General features: G+C 46.4%; 2 protein-coding genes across 4 annotated transcripts in view; both read left to right on the forward strand.

The window, feature by feature from the left end:
• Positions 1-17,329, forward strand: part of LOC309557592 (protein mono-ADP-ribosyltransferase PARP14-like) — a 247,325-nt gene that overhangs the window by 138,959 nt on the left and 91,037 nt on the right. The gene's annotated exons all lie outside the window — the stretch shown is intronic.
• LOC309557742 (protein mono-ADP-ribosyltransferase PARP14-like) lies at positions 4,086-16,357 on the forward strand (the record flags this gene model as incomplete). Its single annotated transcript, XM_082260513.1, has 3 exons — positions 4,086-4,379; positions 5,834-5,967; positions 16,313-16,357. Exons 1-3 carry the CDS (start codon positions 4,190-4,192, stop codon positions 16,355-16,357), a joined length of 369 nt encoding a protein of 122 aa, XP_082116639.1. The 5' UTR covers positions 4,086-4,189.

A 17,329-nucleotide genomic window follows, 5' to 3' on the forward strand; every position in this document is an offset into this window, starting at 1 on the left:
GCAGCACCAGCAGCTCAGATGGAACGTCTTAGCAGGAGGCAGCATTTTACCAACATGGTGGAGCAGTATGTGTGCACACGCCTACATGTAGTGAATGAGGGGTCTGCCCCCTTCAACTTCTGGGTCTCCAAATTGGGCACATGGCCTGAGCTTGCCCTTTACGCCTTGGAGGTGCTGGCGTGCCCTGCAGCCAGTGTATTATCTGAACGGGTATTTAGCATGGCTGGGGGTGTTATAACAGACAAGCGCAGCCGCCTGTCCAGAGACAATGTGGACAAGCTCACGTTCATTAAAATGAACCAGGCATGGATCCCACGGGACTTTTCCGTACCTTATGCAGAATAGCAATGGATACCGACCTTACCCACCCATTGTTCCATTTTTGCTCTTTCTCACTCTTTTGGGGTGTACCCTCATTTAAAATTTGTGAAAAGAAGCAGTGTTGGCTACCTCGTCCTCCTCCTCAGGGCCAGATTAACGTAGGGGCTATTGGAGCTGCAGCTCCAGGCCCCTACCTTTTATATAGGCCCCGGGTTGGCCATATTCACTGTTACCGCTCTTCTGTCACTTGTAAACACAGAAGTCTGGCTTCTATGCTCGCTTCCCCAGGCAGCACCCTCAGAACCTCCCCACACAGCGCGAAGGCCGGACAAGGAGGGACAGTTGCCGATGCATGGATGTGTTTATGGGCTTCAGAGACAGCATCCCATGTTGAATTAGGCATGCATGGCTGCACCCTTCCTCCTCTGGGTGCATGCCAAGGCACGGCCCTTAAGGCCCTTCAAAATCCTCAGCACCAAGACCATGATGCTCTTAATCCGGCCCTGGTCCTCCTCCACCGCCGCTTCCACCTCCACCGCCCATAGGTGTGCGCAGCCTATTGCATTAGGGTGTGCACCCCAAAGTTGAAATACACATGCATGTGTTTGCCTACATGTACATGGCCCCGATACATTACTCTCCCTGCTGGCAAAGAGAAATAGAGCAGAGCAGGTCCGAGGGAGATCTTTCCCATCTCCTCACTGGCAAACAGAGCGATAATGCTATGTGCCCTAGGTGATTAGGGTGTGCCCAGGTACACCCGGCACACCCTGTGCGCACGCCTATGACACCGCCACATCCACCACCACCTCAACCTCCCTCCTACTCCATATGGGCCTCGTCCTTCAGAGATGAAGAACATTGTTTTATTTTTCTGTTTTTTTTTTGTTGTTTTAAGTTATTTCCCTATCCACATTTGTTTGCAGAGCACTTGCCATGCTCTTAACTACGTTTTGCTGCCATTTGCAGCACTCTAGCCCTTTCCTTTGGTGTTTTAGAGCCATTTTAGTGCCTTAAAGTTCGGGTCCCCATTGACTTCAATGGGGTTCGGTGTCCGGGAAAAGTTCGGTAAAAGTCCGGGACACGGACCCGGACTTTTTTTTAAAGTTCGGCCGAACCCGCCGAACACGGACATCTAGGTGTACGCTCAACCCTACTCATAATATGTTGCTTTTTATTTCCTCATTCTTCTTTAACTTGAAACTTTGTAAATACAACATAAGGCCTGTTACACAGGATAATCCTGTTTGAGCATCTCCTTTTTCAGCCATAAATTTCAGGTGTATTTGTCTTATTGAAATGCGAACATTTTCAGGAATTCGCGTCCATTTTCGCGCATATGCGTTTGCGCAAATTTGCGTCTTATCGCGCAAATGAATTCTCGCTTTTTTGTAAAATATGCAAATTAGCATTTTTCAGATCAACAGTGTTTTCGTGTGCGTTCATTTGTTCGCAATTGCGTGTATTTGCACGCATTAGGCGTAAATTACTGTCCAAAAATGCTGATTTTTCTATAAGAATGCACGGTGCTCATTTACACGCCTGTGTGCACAGACACATTACAACGAATGGACTGTATTTTAGCTGTACTGAGTTTTTGTAAGCTGCAGTGTGCAAGAGGCCTAAAACATAAATAAAACCTTTGAATGAGAGCAACTTGGTTTGAGAGCGTTTTGCAAGACAAGCTAAATTTTTGTATAAATTTTGACTTGATAACAAGCGATGTCTTGATATAGAAGAAGCGTCACATCACAACTGAGTATAAAAGAGAAGAGAGGGCGCCTCTAAGTGTAGCAATATAGTTACATTTAATGAAGGTTCAACATTTAGCAACTCCCATGGTTGATGATAAAGAGGCACATCTAAGTATGCCGGCATCGGGGGTAAATCTGTCCACATAGACCGTCCTCCTCACCGCCATCGATGTTATCCCTTCCACACTGCGCTCCATAAAGGCTTCAAGCCTCACTTTCAGATCGCTCTCCTGCAGGGTAGTCTTCCCGGTAAGGATTACAGACTCACGGCGGTGAGAGCCAGCGGGCAGGAGGACGGTCTATGTGGAAAGCTTTACCCCAGATGCCGGCATACTTAGATGGGCCTCTTTTAACCACTTGCCGACCGCCGCACGACTATCTACGGCGGCGGTCAGCCCCTCACAGGCAAAGTGACGTAGGGCTACGTCACTAGCTTGTGAGGGTCTAGGGAGCGAGCGCGCGCCGCCGGAGGCGCGCTCCCGCTCCCGCGTGGTCACGGACCCCCCCGCGCGTGTGACCGGCGGACCCGATGTCCGCCGGCCACTCTGCGATCGGCGGGGGAGAGGGAGAAAGTCAGGCAGCTTGTGTAAACAAGCTGCCTGTCATTCTCCCCTCTGTATGAGAGATGATCATATGGATCTACAATGTAGATCCGTTGATCACTCTGCATACAGCTGAAGCCACAGCCAATCACAGTTAGAATCACGCCCCTAGGGACACACACAGCCCCTCCCTCTCAAATAAAGTTAACCCCTTCACTACCAGTGTATTTTTACAGTAACAGTGCATATGTATAGCACTGATTACTGTAGAAATGTCACTGGTAACCCCAAAAGTGTCAAAAATGTCAGTCAAGGGTCCGATCTGTCCGCCGCAATGTCGCAGTACCGCAAAAAAAATCGCAGATCGCCGCCATTACGCGTTAAAAAAAAAACAACAAAAATGACAAAAATCTTTCCCTTAGTTAGTAAACGCAATAACTTTTGCGCAAACCAATCAAAATACGCTTTTTGCGATTTTTTTTTACCAAACATAGGTAGCATAAAACAAATTGGCTGAAAATGTTAAAAAATTTTGATTTTTACATTTTTTTTGGGGGAATTTCATATAAAAAAAAGGGAAAAATATTGCTATTTTTGCAAAATTTACGCTCTTTTTTTGTTTATAGCACGTGATCAAAAAATCGCACAGGTGATCAAATACCGCCAAAAGAAAGCTCTGTTTGTGAGAAAAAAAGGACGCCAAATTCGTTTAGGTACAGCGTCGCACGACCGCGCAATTGTCCGTTAAAGTCACGCAGTGCCGAATCGCAAAATACCCCCTGGTCGTTTAGCAGCCAAATCCTCCGGGGCTTAAGTGGTTAATCATCAACCATCTGAGTTGCTAAATGTTGAACCTTCATTAAATGTAACAATATTGCTACACTTAGAGGCGCCTCTCTTCTCTTTTATACCATGTAGCTCCCGCTGAATTTTGCTTCTAATCCCCTTGTGGAGGTGCCATTTGTGGATGGACATTTTATGGTTACACAACCAATCACATTACTAGAATCTTTTTATATGGGCTATAAACTGAAGGATTTATGAATAAATGGTTGTGGAAGGAATCATCTGAGTTTCCATTATTTCTTATGGGGAAATTTGCTTTGATATAAGAGTGCTTTGGATTACAAGCATGTTTCTGGAACGAATTATACTAGCAATCCAAGGTTTTACTGTATGGAACTTTAGAAGAAACAATCTTTGTATTTCCTCCTTCCAAGAATGGAGGAGGATTTTCTGTACTCACATCGAGCTAAATCCTCCACCTGTCCATTCAGCCCTGAGAGAGGAGACCCCCTCCCCCCCAATGTACAATATGAGACAGCAAGTCCCAGCAATCCCTCATAGGAAGTCAGTGTAGATAGATTGTAGGACTGACACACGGAACGTTTCCAGGAAATCCCCTTTATAGACAGAAGGTCATGTGATCTGCAGTAAAAGAAAGTGAAACTATTTTCAGAGTTTCTTTCTTCGTAACTATCCGATCCTCGCCCAGAAAACTTCGACCTCCATTCCCTGCCTGGTTGTAACCCCGCGCCTTCAGCTAACCGCCCCCCACTGAATGTCACCGTCATGGGGGACAGCAACTACCAGCACCCTGTGGCCCTAACCTGGAGCCAGGGGCCACAAAAACTGAAAAAGCTAAAGAATAAATTGCAGCTGTATTTCGGGAGTAAAGGCAAATCAGATGGAGGAGAGTGTGAGATCCGAGACATCGACTGCAACCAGGGGTACATCCTCATATACTACAAGGATGAGACAGGTAGGTACTGGGGTAGGGGGGTTATAATATACTACTAGGGGGAGGGTAAGTACTGGGGACTGGAGGGGATCCTCATATACTACAAGGAAGAGACAGGTAAGTACTGAGGACTTGAGGGGGATCCTCATACACTACAAGGAGGAGGCAGGTAAGTACTGAGGACTGGAGGGGATCCTCATACACTACAAGGAGGAGAAAGGTAAGTACTGAGGACTAAGGGTGGGGGGGATCCCCATACACTACAGGGAGGAGGCGGGTAAGTACTGAGGAATGGAGGGGATCCTCATACACTACAAGGAGGAGGCAGGTAAGTACTGAGGACTGGAGGGGGATCCTCATACACTACAAGGAGGGGGCAGGGAAGTACTGAGGACTGGAGGGGATCCTCATACACTACAAGGAGGAGGCAGGTAAGTACTGAGGACTGGAGGGGATTCTCATACACTACAAGGAGGAGGCAGGTAAGTACTGAGGACTGGAGGGGATCCTCATACACTACACGGAGGAGAAAGGTAAGTACTGAGGACTAAGGGGGGGGGGGATCCCCATACACTACAAGGAGGAGGCAGGTAAGTACTGAGGACTGGAGGGGATCCTCATACACTACAAGGAGGAGGCAGGTAAGTACTGAGGAATGGAGGGGATCCTCATACACTGCAAGGAGGAGGCAGGTAAGTACTGAGGAATGGAGGGGATCCTCATACACTACAAGGAGGAGGCAGGTAAGTACTGAGGACTGGAGGGGGATCCTCATACACTACAAGGAGGGGGCAGGGAAGTACTGAGGACTGGAGGGGATCCTCATACACTACAAGGAGGAGGCAGGTAAGTACTGAGGACTGGAGGGGATCCTCATACACTACAAGGAGGAGGCAGGTAAGTACTGAGGACTGGAGGGGATCCTCATACACTACAAGGAGGAGGCAGGTAAGTACTGAGGACTGGAGGGGATCCTCATACACTACACGGAGGAGAAAGGTAAGTACTGAGGACTAAGGGGGGGGATCCTCATACACTACAGGGAGGAGGCGGGTAAGTACTGAGGAATGGAGGGGATCCTCATACACTACAAGGAGGAGGCAGGTAAGTACTGAGGACTGGAGGGGGATCCTCATACACTACAAGGAGGGGGCAGGGAAGTACTGAGGACTGGAGGGGATCCTCATACACTGCAAGGAGGAGGCAAGTAAGTACTGAGGAATGGAGGGGATCCTCATACACTGCAAGGAGGAGGCAGGTAAGTACTGAGGACTGGAGGGGGATCCTCATACACTACAAGGAGGGGGCAGGGAAGTACTGAGGACTGGAGGGGATCCTCATACACTACAGGGAGGAAGCAGGTAAGAAAAAATAATTCTAAATGCTGACATGTTTCGCCCCTTGGGGGACAGAACTATTGGAAGGACGTGTCTGGATGGTAGAATATACAATATCTGTAATCTTCTCTATCACAGTACGAGATCGGGTTTTGCAGAGGAAGAATCATGAACTGAAATTAGCCAATGGGGAGACGCTAAAGCTGGAAGTCCAATTACCGGGAGACATACAGAGTACAGAGACCTCCCCACCCCCACAGGACAAGACTGGGGTAAGTGTTGGGGTACAGAGATGGGGGAGGGGCTCACAGGGGTGCAGGGATTTTCAGTCTCTGCCAATGTCCATGTCACCTCCAGTCTTTGCGCTCCCATCCTTGCGTTGCGGTTTGTTTTTTCTACAAAGTTGGCTCATGTGTGCTATCACTAGGCAAACTAGGTAGCTGCCTAAGGCGCAATGCTGTCTAGGGCTCAGTTGTCGCTGGGTCCAAATCCACTCCAGAGCATTCTGCCCAAATACCCAGTCAGCGTTCCTGCTTCCACAGGCTGTGCAGCAATCAGAGCTGTCCCTGAATGTATGGGGGCTGACAGCATCCCCCACTGCCCGATGTTTTCAGTGCTAGGGTTTGGTTGCTAGGACCGCCCATGTCCTAGCAACCAATCATGTGCTTGCCCCTAACCCAGGCACCAGCATTCAGAAGAGGAGGAGGAAGTTCCTCCTCCAAACCTATCTGGTCCTATTGCCTAGCCTTCCAGCTTCCACCTGTCCTGTAGCCAACTGCTGCAATGAGAAGTAATGGATGGTGATGTAAGTGATGGGGTCTTCAAAATACTCCCTCCTCCCCTTCCACTCCCCCAACTATTCTTCTACACCTCTCCACTCTCCTTATCCCACTCTTCTCTTCCCTTTAACTTTGGGGACCCTAATGAAAGGGAATATGCTCTAGGGACCACAATGTAAGGGGGGATGACTCTGGGGACACTGGGGACACCTTGATGTAAGGGGGGATGACTCTGGGGACACTGATAAAAGTAGAAGGGACTCTGGGGACCGTGATGTAAGGGGAGGAACTTTGGGGACCCTAATGAAAAGGGTAAACTCTGATGTAAGGGGGTAGGCCCGGGGCGGGCCAGGCTTAAAGCTGTGAAAAGGGGCCCCAAGATTAATTGAACACATGAATAATTGAACACATGAGTTTTCAAGTGGTTGTGTAACATTGGGGTACAAATGGAAGAGTAGCCATTTCAGCATGGGGATGGTGATGGCCAGTGATTAGGGTTGCACCGATACCTGTATCGGTACTAGTGCAAATGCATCGATACTTAAAACTGATGCCTGCTGGTTCGGTTCTTTCAGCTGTCAGCAGGATTCTCCCGCTGACAACTGAAATATACACAAAAAGAATGCAGCAATTATCAATTGTTGAGTAGCAGGCCACTGCGTCCTTACCAACTGATGACTTATTCATCTGTCAGCGGGGTTCCCCCCGTTGACAGATGAATGCAAAGAAAACCAGGGACAGATGTCGCTAGCCATCAGTGGTACAGGAGAGTTCAAAAACTCACGTAGATGGTAAGGTGCACTTCACTGCCAGGTCGAATGGATGGATGGCTCAGCCCCTGGATCTCCTAAGGGACCTTGACAAGGGACGGAGCTGGTGACAGCAGGGGAGACTCGAAGGAATCACGCTCATGGGCTGGAGGAGACCCACACAGACTCAGAGGGGATGTCACATGCTGTCAGAAGTGCTCCGCAAAAGATTCACACAGATAGGGCACCGGAAAGCCGGAGTTCTGCCAAAGACTCCATCTTTCCGAGAACTCCAATCACATCACGTCCAGTGACTGTACATCATGAATATTTGGAGATTTCGACAACTGGGTGTTTTCACAGAACAGGCAGCAGCCTTTACACTCCTGTACACCCTATAATGAGTGGACATTGTTAGTCCGCTAGTAACCAAAACATGGCTGCCTCCTAGGCGGCGACAACTAGCGGCCAGACTAACAATGTCCACTCATTATAGCGTGTACCGGAGTGTAAAGACTGACGGTGTTCTGTGAAAACAAAAAGAAAATTGCGATGCTGAGCACCCTGCTCCTGCGCTCAGAACTAGGTCCTCAGGCTGCCTCTATCCAGGAACTCTCACTTGGCATCCACTATGGCTAAGCTTTGCTGCCCTCTACGACCAGGGTGGTCGACAAAACACTGCAAATAAACACAAAGAAAAGGGTGCATCAGCCTAGCTCATTATCCTCAGTGGGCTTTTATTGAAAAAGTGTTAAAATCTCACAAACATGTGGTAAATTCCAGCATATCAATTCCATAGAGCAACGTCCTTATTATAAGTCCAATAACTCGTGAAGACGAAGGGCTGACGCGTTTCGAGGCCATTTCAGGGCTCTGAGGAAGAGGCACAGACTTCACGAGTTGTTGGACGTTGCTCTATGGAATTGATATGCTGGAATTTACCGCATGTTTGTGAGTAGCTGAATTTTAACACTTTTTCAATAAAAGCCCACTGAGGATAATGCGCTAGGCTGGTGCACCCTTTTCTTTGTGTTCTGTGAAAACACCAAGTGCTCAAAATCTCCAATTATTCCTGGTTTACACTCACCCGAAGTAACATCGTTGGAGTTCTTGGCAAGTTGGAGTTTTCGGCTGAACACCGGAGATCATGCAGCCAGAAAAAAGCCATTAGACCCAGGATAAATAAAATACAAACTGTGAGAATGCCAACTTGGTCTAAGTCTACATGACCATGGACCTGAAGAAGGGGTTAAACCCCCGAAACATGTAGTCCTGGACCAAGTCGGAATCCTCCCAGTTTGGATTTGTGTCTATCGGCTTTTTTATGGCTGCATTGTGTCCAGCTTTCCGGTGCCCACACTGTGTGTATCTTTTGTGGAGCACTTCTGCCAGCATCTGTGGGCATCTGACGTCCTCTCTGAGTCAGTGTGGGTCTCCTGCAGCATGTGAGCGTGTTTCCTTCAGGTCTCCCTGGCTGTCACTGGCTCCGTCCCTTGTCAGGACCTCCCAGGAGATCCAGGGGCTGGGCCATCCATTCAGTCTGGCAGTAAAGTGCACCTTACCATCTATTCCTGGAGTCCGTACACAGGAGCCGGTGTTACCCCCTGTGCTGCCTGCTGGGAGAGGAGCCCACTGCTGACTGGCTAATGAAACACTCAGGGTTAAACCCTGTTGTGACGGTACACAACGTTACTGGGAGTGAAAGACAGATACTTAAGGGACACAAAAAAAAAATGTTTTTGATAACTTCAAATGGGAAAGTAATATTTATCAACAATATCTCTCAAGAAATATGAAGATTTGATCCCACTTTACACCGAGACCTATAGCCTGTTGCCATGAAGTCTGTGACTCCTAAATAATCATAGCAATACGTAGATGTGTATTCCATGTACTTCGTTGTAGGAGACGGCCAAGGACAGTCTTGTCCTATTGTCTGTTTTGAGGTGATATGTGGATTGTGTTAAGTCTGCCTGTCCCATTGTTAAATGTTCATGAGCCCACATTGTTCTGTCCAGAAGGCTAGATAATTAGTTCAGGTTTATTCTATTTCTGTATACAATTTCATCTGCATATGATAATGTAATCAGGCAGATGATCTGTTACACCTGTCCTGTCCTGAGAGCTGTCTGAGGTAATAATTAGGAGTCCAGTGTTAACTTTGTGCTGCCTTAGGAGAGGAGAGGAGACACAGCTTATTGGCCTAATTAGGATCCCATGTTAACCCCTGTGCTATCTGCAAGGGAGAGAAGCCCCCTGATTGGCTAATCAGGATCCCATTGTTTAACCCTGTGTGCTATACAACCCATCTGTTAGATACTCAAACATGTTGCATGGACTGCAGGAGGAGAGTGACATGGGATGGAGAAGATGGGACTGGAGGAAGAGGAGGACGTAGGATGACAGCATGGACCTCCTAGATGTGTGGCCAGTAGTGCTGACTGCTGGGAGTGCTGTATTTCTTCATCACTTGGTCTTATCCAGGTGGTAATATTACACAGCACACTGATAGAAGATGGAGACCCCCCCCCCCTCCCTGTTTCTTCTCCTATTCTTCCTCATCTTGATCTCCCTAAATGCCAAAAATAGGTATTGGTAATTGATGTCGGAAAGTACTTAAAAAGTATCTGTACTCATACTCTTTGCTGAAAAAGTGGTATCGGTTCATCCCTACCAGTGATAGAGGCTACTAGTTGGAAGGGTGGTTTGGTGTATGTCTAAACATGTCCTTCTCAGCAGTGGGTCCCAGTCTTAGGGCCGCTGAGGTACAGAACTTTCCTAGGGACAGGGCCTGGACTAGGAAAGAAGCAAGACCTTCTGTGTGTATGGGGTTCCCATTCCAAACCTACAGGTTGGAGCAAGATAAGTGTGCTGTGCTGAAGAACTGGTGGAAGGTATTTGGTGTTCTGGTCTGTTAACTTCAATTTGCTCTGAAGTCTAGTGCCGAGATAGGTAGGAACAGACCAATGTCACGGGCTAAAGAGAAGACATGGTCCTTCTGGTGTGGGGCCTAACGGGATGATGAAACAATAATCATCTGCAGGTGGTAACTGACACAGTTATTAATTTTAATGTAGTGAGGTAGGTGACACGTGTAGCATGGTCCCCCCATGTCACCGGGCAATGTCACAAGATAGAAAGGAGCACCCGGTATTCAGTAAATGTGAATTTGAAAGTGGGTTTAAAGACGCTTTACTGAAGGTAGCAACATGTAAAATTAAGGCAATGCATTTCGAGGGAGCAGAGACTCTCCCTCTATCAGGGCTATTCAACAAAACATATCCCTGAAGAAGGGGGAGTCTCTGTTCCCTTAAAATGCGTTTGCTTGATTTTACTTGTTGCTGCCTTCAGTAAAACGTCTTTAAATCCACTTTAAAAATCACATTTACTGGATACTGGGTGCTCCTTTCTATCTACTTTCCAAGGTAACATGTGGAATCGACCATAAGGCCGTAATCTGAGGCAGCAGCCCATGCCTAATAGGGCTCACTACTACCTCCTTTCAAGCTGGGCACAAATCTTTGAAAGGGAATTCTTCCTACCCACCCACGTTATCACCTACCTACAAACAGTGACTGATTGAGTCAGTCCAGAATGATCTCCATCTCTAAGGCTTCATTCACATGTCAGCGTATCGATCACGGGCAGAATCACCGCGATTCTGCCCGCGATCCGGAAATCATTGCAAATCGTGGGACGCCTGTGCGTTGCCCGTGATTTGCAATAGCACCCCAAACGCTGTGCGATATTGCCGCGATTTGTGCCTGCCGAATTGCGGTAACATCGCGCAAAAAAAATTGCGGGATGCATGTACTTCTTTGGGGCGTCATGCGTCCCGCGATTTTTTTTGCACGATGTTACTGCGATTCGGCAGGCGCAAATCGTGGTAACATCGCACAGCGTTTGGGGTCCTATTGCAAATCATGGGCAACACACAAGCGTCCTGCGATTTGCAATGATTTCCGAATCGCGGGCAGAAACGATTTGATTCTGCCCGTGATTGCTACGCTGACATGTGAACGTAGCCTTAAGAGCCAGTGTGGGCACAGAAATTAAACAGAAGAACCCTCCAGTGTAAACAAGAAATGTTTTTCTCTTTTATAGCACACTTGAGCTTTGTTCCAAACCTTCATAGGAACATACATTATATTACCAAGAGTATTAGGACGCCTGCCTTTACACACACATAAACTTTAATGGCATCCCAGTCTTAATCTGTAGGGTTCAATATTGAGTTGGCCCATCATTTGCAGCTTCAACTCATCTGGGAAGGCTGTCCACATGGTTTAGGAGGGTGTCTATGGGAATGTTTGACCATTCTTCCAAAAGCGCATTTGTGAGGTCAGGCACTAATGTTGGACGAGAAGGCCTGGCTCGCACTCTCAGCCCTAATTCATCCCAAAGGTGTTCTGTCGGGTTGAGGTCAGGACAAGCCAGTCAAGTTCCTGTACCCCAAACTCGCTCATCCATGTCTTTTTGGACCTTGCTTTGTGCACTGGTGCGCAGTCATGTTGGAACGAAAAGGGGCCATCCCCAAACTGTTCCTGCAAAGTTAGGAGCATGAAATTGTCCAAAATGTCTTGGTATGCTGACACCTTAGGTGTTTCCTTCACTAAAACTAAGGGGCCAAGCCCAATCCCTAAAAAACAACCCCAATCCATAACCCCCCTACACCAAATAATTTGGAACAGTACACAAATCAAGGTCCAAAAATACATGAATGAAAGAACTTCATGGAAACCTTACAGGACAACTACATGTCTCAGTTGGTGGATTTTCCTACTAGAGAAAATGCAGTGCTGGATCTATTAATCACTAATTAACCAGATCTAATCTCAGATGTAGGAGTCCAGGACAACCTGGGCTCTAGCGATCACAGGATGATCACATTTAGTGTAAATAACGATATAGCGAGGCAAGAGGTGAACATAAGAACCCTAAACTTCAGAAGGGCAAACTTTCCCAAATTGTGCTCAATGATGGAAAGGGTAAACTGGGACCAAACCCTAGGAACACTGACCACAGAGGATAAATGGGAATGCTTTAGGAACATATTAAACAAATGCATCTCGCAGTGCATTCCTATGGGAAATAAATTAAGAAGAGACAAAGCTAAACCTGGCTGGCTAAACCGTAATGTTAAAAAATGTATTAGGGGAAATAAAATGGCCTTCAAGAAATATAAATCAGAGGGCACAGTATCGGCCTTCCAGCAATACAAGGAAGCAAATGAGAAATGTAAATACAAAATCAAAATGGCTAAAATCAACTTCGAGAGACAAATAGCGGAGCAAAGTAAAAAGAACCCTAAGAAATTCTTCAAATATATCAACAGCAAAATAAACTAGGGCAGAGCATATTGCACACATAATTAACGATGATGGGAGGATGGTTACAGAGGACACTGAAAAAGCAACCGTGCTTAATGCTTTTTTCTCATCTGTCTTTACACAGGAAATGGAGGGGTACACTGACCATGACTGTATGGGGTACACTGACCATGACTGTATGGGGTACACTGACCATGACTGTATGGTTAGTAGTATTACACAGGACTTGCCACTATGGCTAACAGAGGGTGAAATCAGAGAAAGGCTGGATAAAATTAACACAAATAAATCACCAGGCCCGGATGGCGTACATCCGAGAGTACTCAAAGAACTCATTAAAACGATATCTAGACCACTGTTCCTGATATTTGCTGACAGTATTATGACAGGAAATGTACCAGGTGATTGGAGGAAAGCTAACCTGATACCGATATTCAAAAATAGGGCTGAGGCATGTCCCTGGAAATTAAAGGGCCAGTCAGCCTGACCTCAATAGTATGTAAACTTCTGGAGGGGATGATAAGGGACTATATCCAAGAGTTTGCTAAAGACAATGACATCATCAGCAGTAATCAGCACGGGTTTACAAAGGGGCGTTCTTGTCAAACCAATCTTTTAACATTCTACAAGGAGGTGATCTGTGAGCGCTTAATTTATAAAATAAGGTCTACAGGCATTGACCACAAGGTTTGCTCTTGGATACGGAACTGGTTAAAAGGGCGTGTCCAAAGGGTGATAATAAATAGCGCATACTCAGACTGGTCTGGGGTGGTTAGTGGGGTCCCCCAAGGCTCAGTCCTGGGACCAACCTTGTTCAATTTATTCATAAATTGAGGACACTGAGGACAGGATCAGTAGCTCGATATCAGTTTTTGCTGATGGCACAAAATTGGGCAGGGCAATAACTTCACATCGTGAGGCAGAAATCTTACAGAATGACCTGAACAAAATAACAGAGTGGGCAACGACATGGCAAATGAGGTTTAATGTGAAGAAGTGTAAGGTTTTGTGTGACAAACGCCCATTTGCTGGAACGTTCGCCACAGGCTACTGGAGGAGTGTGGAGGCCAGCCTCCTGCCCAAGGACTATGGGCCCTGGCTTGTAGGGGAGTGCACCTCTGTGTGGGGGTATATGCTGGGGGACAATGGGAGTAGTGTTGCTTTGGACTCAAATCCATGTCACCCCAAGATACGGACTCAGACTGGGATCAATGTTACATGCCTAAAGCTGCCTGTTACAAGAGAGACTAAACAGATGCTAATGACATAAGACTCAGCTTTGGTATACTGGGGGGATGTGTATTGACAGTTCTACTAAGGTGTGTTGTATATGTAGACGGGCTGTCTGAGAGCCTATGTCTCCTGCTTTCATCTGTTTAGAGGTTAAAGCGGAGTTCCACCCTAGTTATACATTTTTTTATAAAAATACCCCCGGGACAGTCAGGGCTAGCACATTCCACAATGGCTAGCCTCTGATCTGTCCCGGGTTGCACTTACCTTTCAGGAGAAATACTTACCTTGAAATTGTCTTGTCCAGCGCTGCCATCTCAGGTGTGGGCAGCTTGAAGCCAGCGCGATCCTCTTCCGCGTCCTCTTCGGTCCTCTTCCTTCTTCTTCGGTCCCACGATGCACTGCACCGGCCCCGACGTCACTTCCGGGTCGCGCGTGTCATCCCTCCACAGCTTCTCGGCATGCCCAGAAGCTGTTTAGAAGGGAAAGACGAGTGCGCACCGGAACTGACGTCGGGGCCGGTGCAGGCGCAATGATTCCTGGGAGCGATGACCTTCAGCTCCCAGGAATCATTGCAAAAGCCAGGAAGTGATGAATCGCCGTGGCCGCCGAGGGGAGGAAGAAGGAAGTAAGGTGAGTATATTTTCTCTAAAAGGTAAGTGAAAAAAACAAATTGCGATTATCCATTTGTTTTTCAGGTGACCGGGAGCAAGAAGATGGAGGTAAGTATAAATTTCGGGTGGAACTCCGCTTTAAGTGTGTTCACACTTCTAGGAATGTGTATTCGGCTATGTTTTGGGTTTGTTGTTTGTTGAATTAATTATGATAATGTTGCAGTCTCATTCACCTGTGTCTGTCCAGATGTGTCAGGTATGTTAATTACTGGATATATATTGCAAGTGAGTTGGTGAATAAAGGGTCATTTGTTGTACCCTTCATTGAGCTTCGGCTAATGTTTGGGGGGAATTGAAGGGCCAGGTCACTGCATCACGTGAGAGTCTGGGGACTTGACAGAAATACTGGGTCCAAGTATTGGGGATCTGTTACATTTTGCACTTGGGGACTAAACATAAAAGCACAATACACTTTAGGGGGGGGAACCTTTGGGGGAATCAAAAATGGAGAAAGATCTGGAAGTCTTAGTAGAAGATAGACTAGGCAATAGCATGCAATGTCAAGTTGCAGCTGCCAAAGCCGGCAGAATATTAGCATGCATAAAGAAGGGGATGATTTCCAGAGATAAAACTATAATCCTTCCACTTTATTAAACTCTGGTCCAACCACATCTGGAGTGTCCAGTTCTGGTCCCCAGTCCTCAGGAGGGATGTGTTGGAGCTGGAGAGAGTCCAGAGAAGGGCAACTAAACTAATTAGGGGATTGGAGGACCTTAATTATGAAGATCGCTTACAATCGCTTGATTTATTCTCCTTAGAGAAGAGACGCCTGAGAGGGGACATGATAGCAATTTACAAATACCTCAATGGTGATCTCAGCATAGAAAAAAAACTATTCAGTCGCAAGGATTGCATGAGGACGCGAGGACATACACTGCGATTAGAGGAGAAGCCTTTTAACCTCATGCAACGCAGGGGGTTCTTTACAGTAAGGGCTACAAGATTGTGGAATTCTCTACCAGAAGAGGTGGTTTCTGTGGGAAGTATGGCAACTTTCAAAAGACTCTTGGACGTACATCTCAAAGATCAGAACATCAAGGGGTATGAGAAATGATTATGTCCACACACACCTACACAGGTTGAACTGGATGGACTTTTGTCTTTATTCAACCTCAACTACTATGTAACTATGTAATTATGTATGTAACTATGTAACTTGACTGGCCTGCACAGAGTCCTAACCTCAACCCGATAGAACACCTTTGGGATGAATTAGAGGTAATATAGTGTAGTTATACGGCTAGTCATAAATATTGTTACCTTGGAGAAGAAGACACCACGGCAATATAAATGCTACTTTATCTCTATGAAGATTAACTATATCGGGTAGAATGAGGAACGAGGAGGATTGTGACCTCCACATGAAAATTCCTTACAGCTGGTTTATTAGGACCGGAGGTAAGGATTTACTTGCTATTTTAGGTGGCAAATTTGGACAAGGAGTTAGAGATCCTCCAATGGTTGGTAATGCCGGAGGAGAGATTGTAGATAAATAACTTTTGGACCATATTTCCTTAAAGATGAAGTTCTTTTTCAACAAATACTTCCTCCACCACCTGTGTGTAGAGAGCCAAATGGCTACATAAGACTTCCTAGGTACGAGCTTCTAGGAACCCAACTTAGAAGTGTCTGTCCAAAGGACAGTCTATGTTTCTGCCTTCACAACCTGTGTATAACTTTACTTTTCTAATCTGCCTTGGTATTTCATACATAAGGTCCTCAGTGGGTGGGCTGTATCCCCCAACCCCCAGAAATGCAATCTTAAGTTCTAATAAAATATATTGGACCCCTGAAGGCTCCAGGTTTTGGAGACATCTACAGAAATGTGATGATTGTGTTTTTGTTTTTTTTTCAGGATTGTAAAACCGAGAAGAGCCAGAAACTCTCTCCAGGTAACTGAACAATGTTGTGTGAACTGCAACATATAAGCCTCCAAAAGAAAGTATGTATACCAGGGTTTCCAGCCTGTCTCTACCAGGGTTCCTCCATAGGTTGCTAGGGGTCCCTTGAGTTATGAGTAGTGATGGACTGATCTACCACCTGAATAGTTCTGACACTAAACCCAATCATGCTTTCCATTGACCATCAGTGCAAGGAAGCCCTTCTCTCACTGACCACCAATGTGGGGAGGCGAATGTACCACAAGCTGTAGCTATAATCAATGTTAGCAGGGGTTCTCCGAGACCTGAATATTATTTCAAGGGTTCTTCCATGGTAGAAAGGAACCATACTCTTGAGAAGTCCTGGAGGCGAGCATGGGAGAGGATGAGGTAGCCAGAGAGCAGGAGATCATGGGAAGAGCAATGAGAATGGCTTGAGTGATATCTGGAGATGAGGTTGGTGATGTAGCTCGGGAATGGCTTTATATGTTGTTCTTAGTCTTTTGAATTTTATTAATTGGCAAAGGGACATTGAATGGTTGGTAAGGTGGAAGACTGGCAGCAGCATTCATGATGGACTGAGGGTGGAATAACCTGTGTAGAGGGAAGCCAACAAAGAGGGAATTGCAATAGTCAATGTGAGAGATAACAAGTGAGAATATTAGTATATTAGTGGTGTAATTGGTTAGTAAGTAGCATATTTTGGGAAGTTATGGACGTTAAGGTGGCAAGATTTGGACATTGACTGGATGTGAGGCTGGAAGAAGAGGTCAGAGTTCATGGTTACACCTAACCAGGGCTTTTTTTCAGCTGGAAATTGGTGGAAATCAGTTCTGCCATCTCTGGCTCAGGCCCTCAGCTACCTGCTCACCACTATTACCTGTAAACACAGAAGTCCGACTTACGTGTTTACAAGTGGTAGCTTGTCTCCCAGTGGTTCCCAAAGATGAGATCTCCTGAGCAGATCCCATTGAGTGCAAGAAAGGGACAAG

The sequence above is a fragment of the Pelophylax lessonae genome, assembly GCF_965119305.1.
Source record: "Pelophylax lessonae genome assembly, chromosome: 6".
Lineage (NCBI taxonomy): Eukaryota > Metazoa > Chordata > Amphibia > Anura > Ranidae > Pelophylax > Pelophylax lessonae.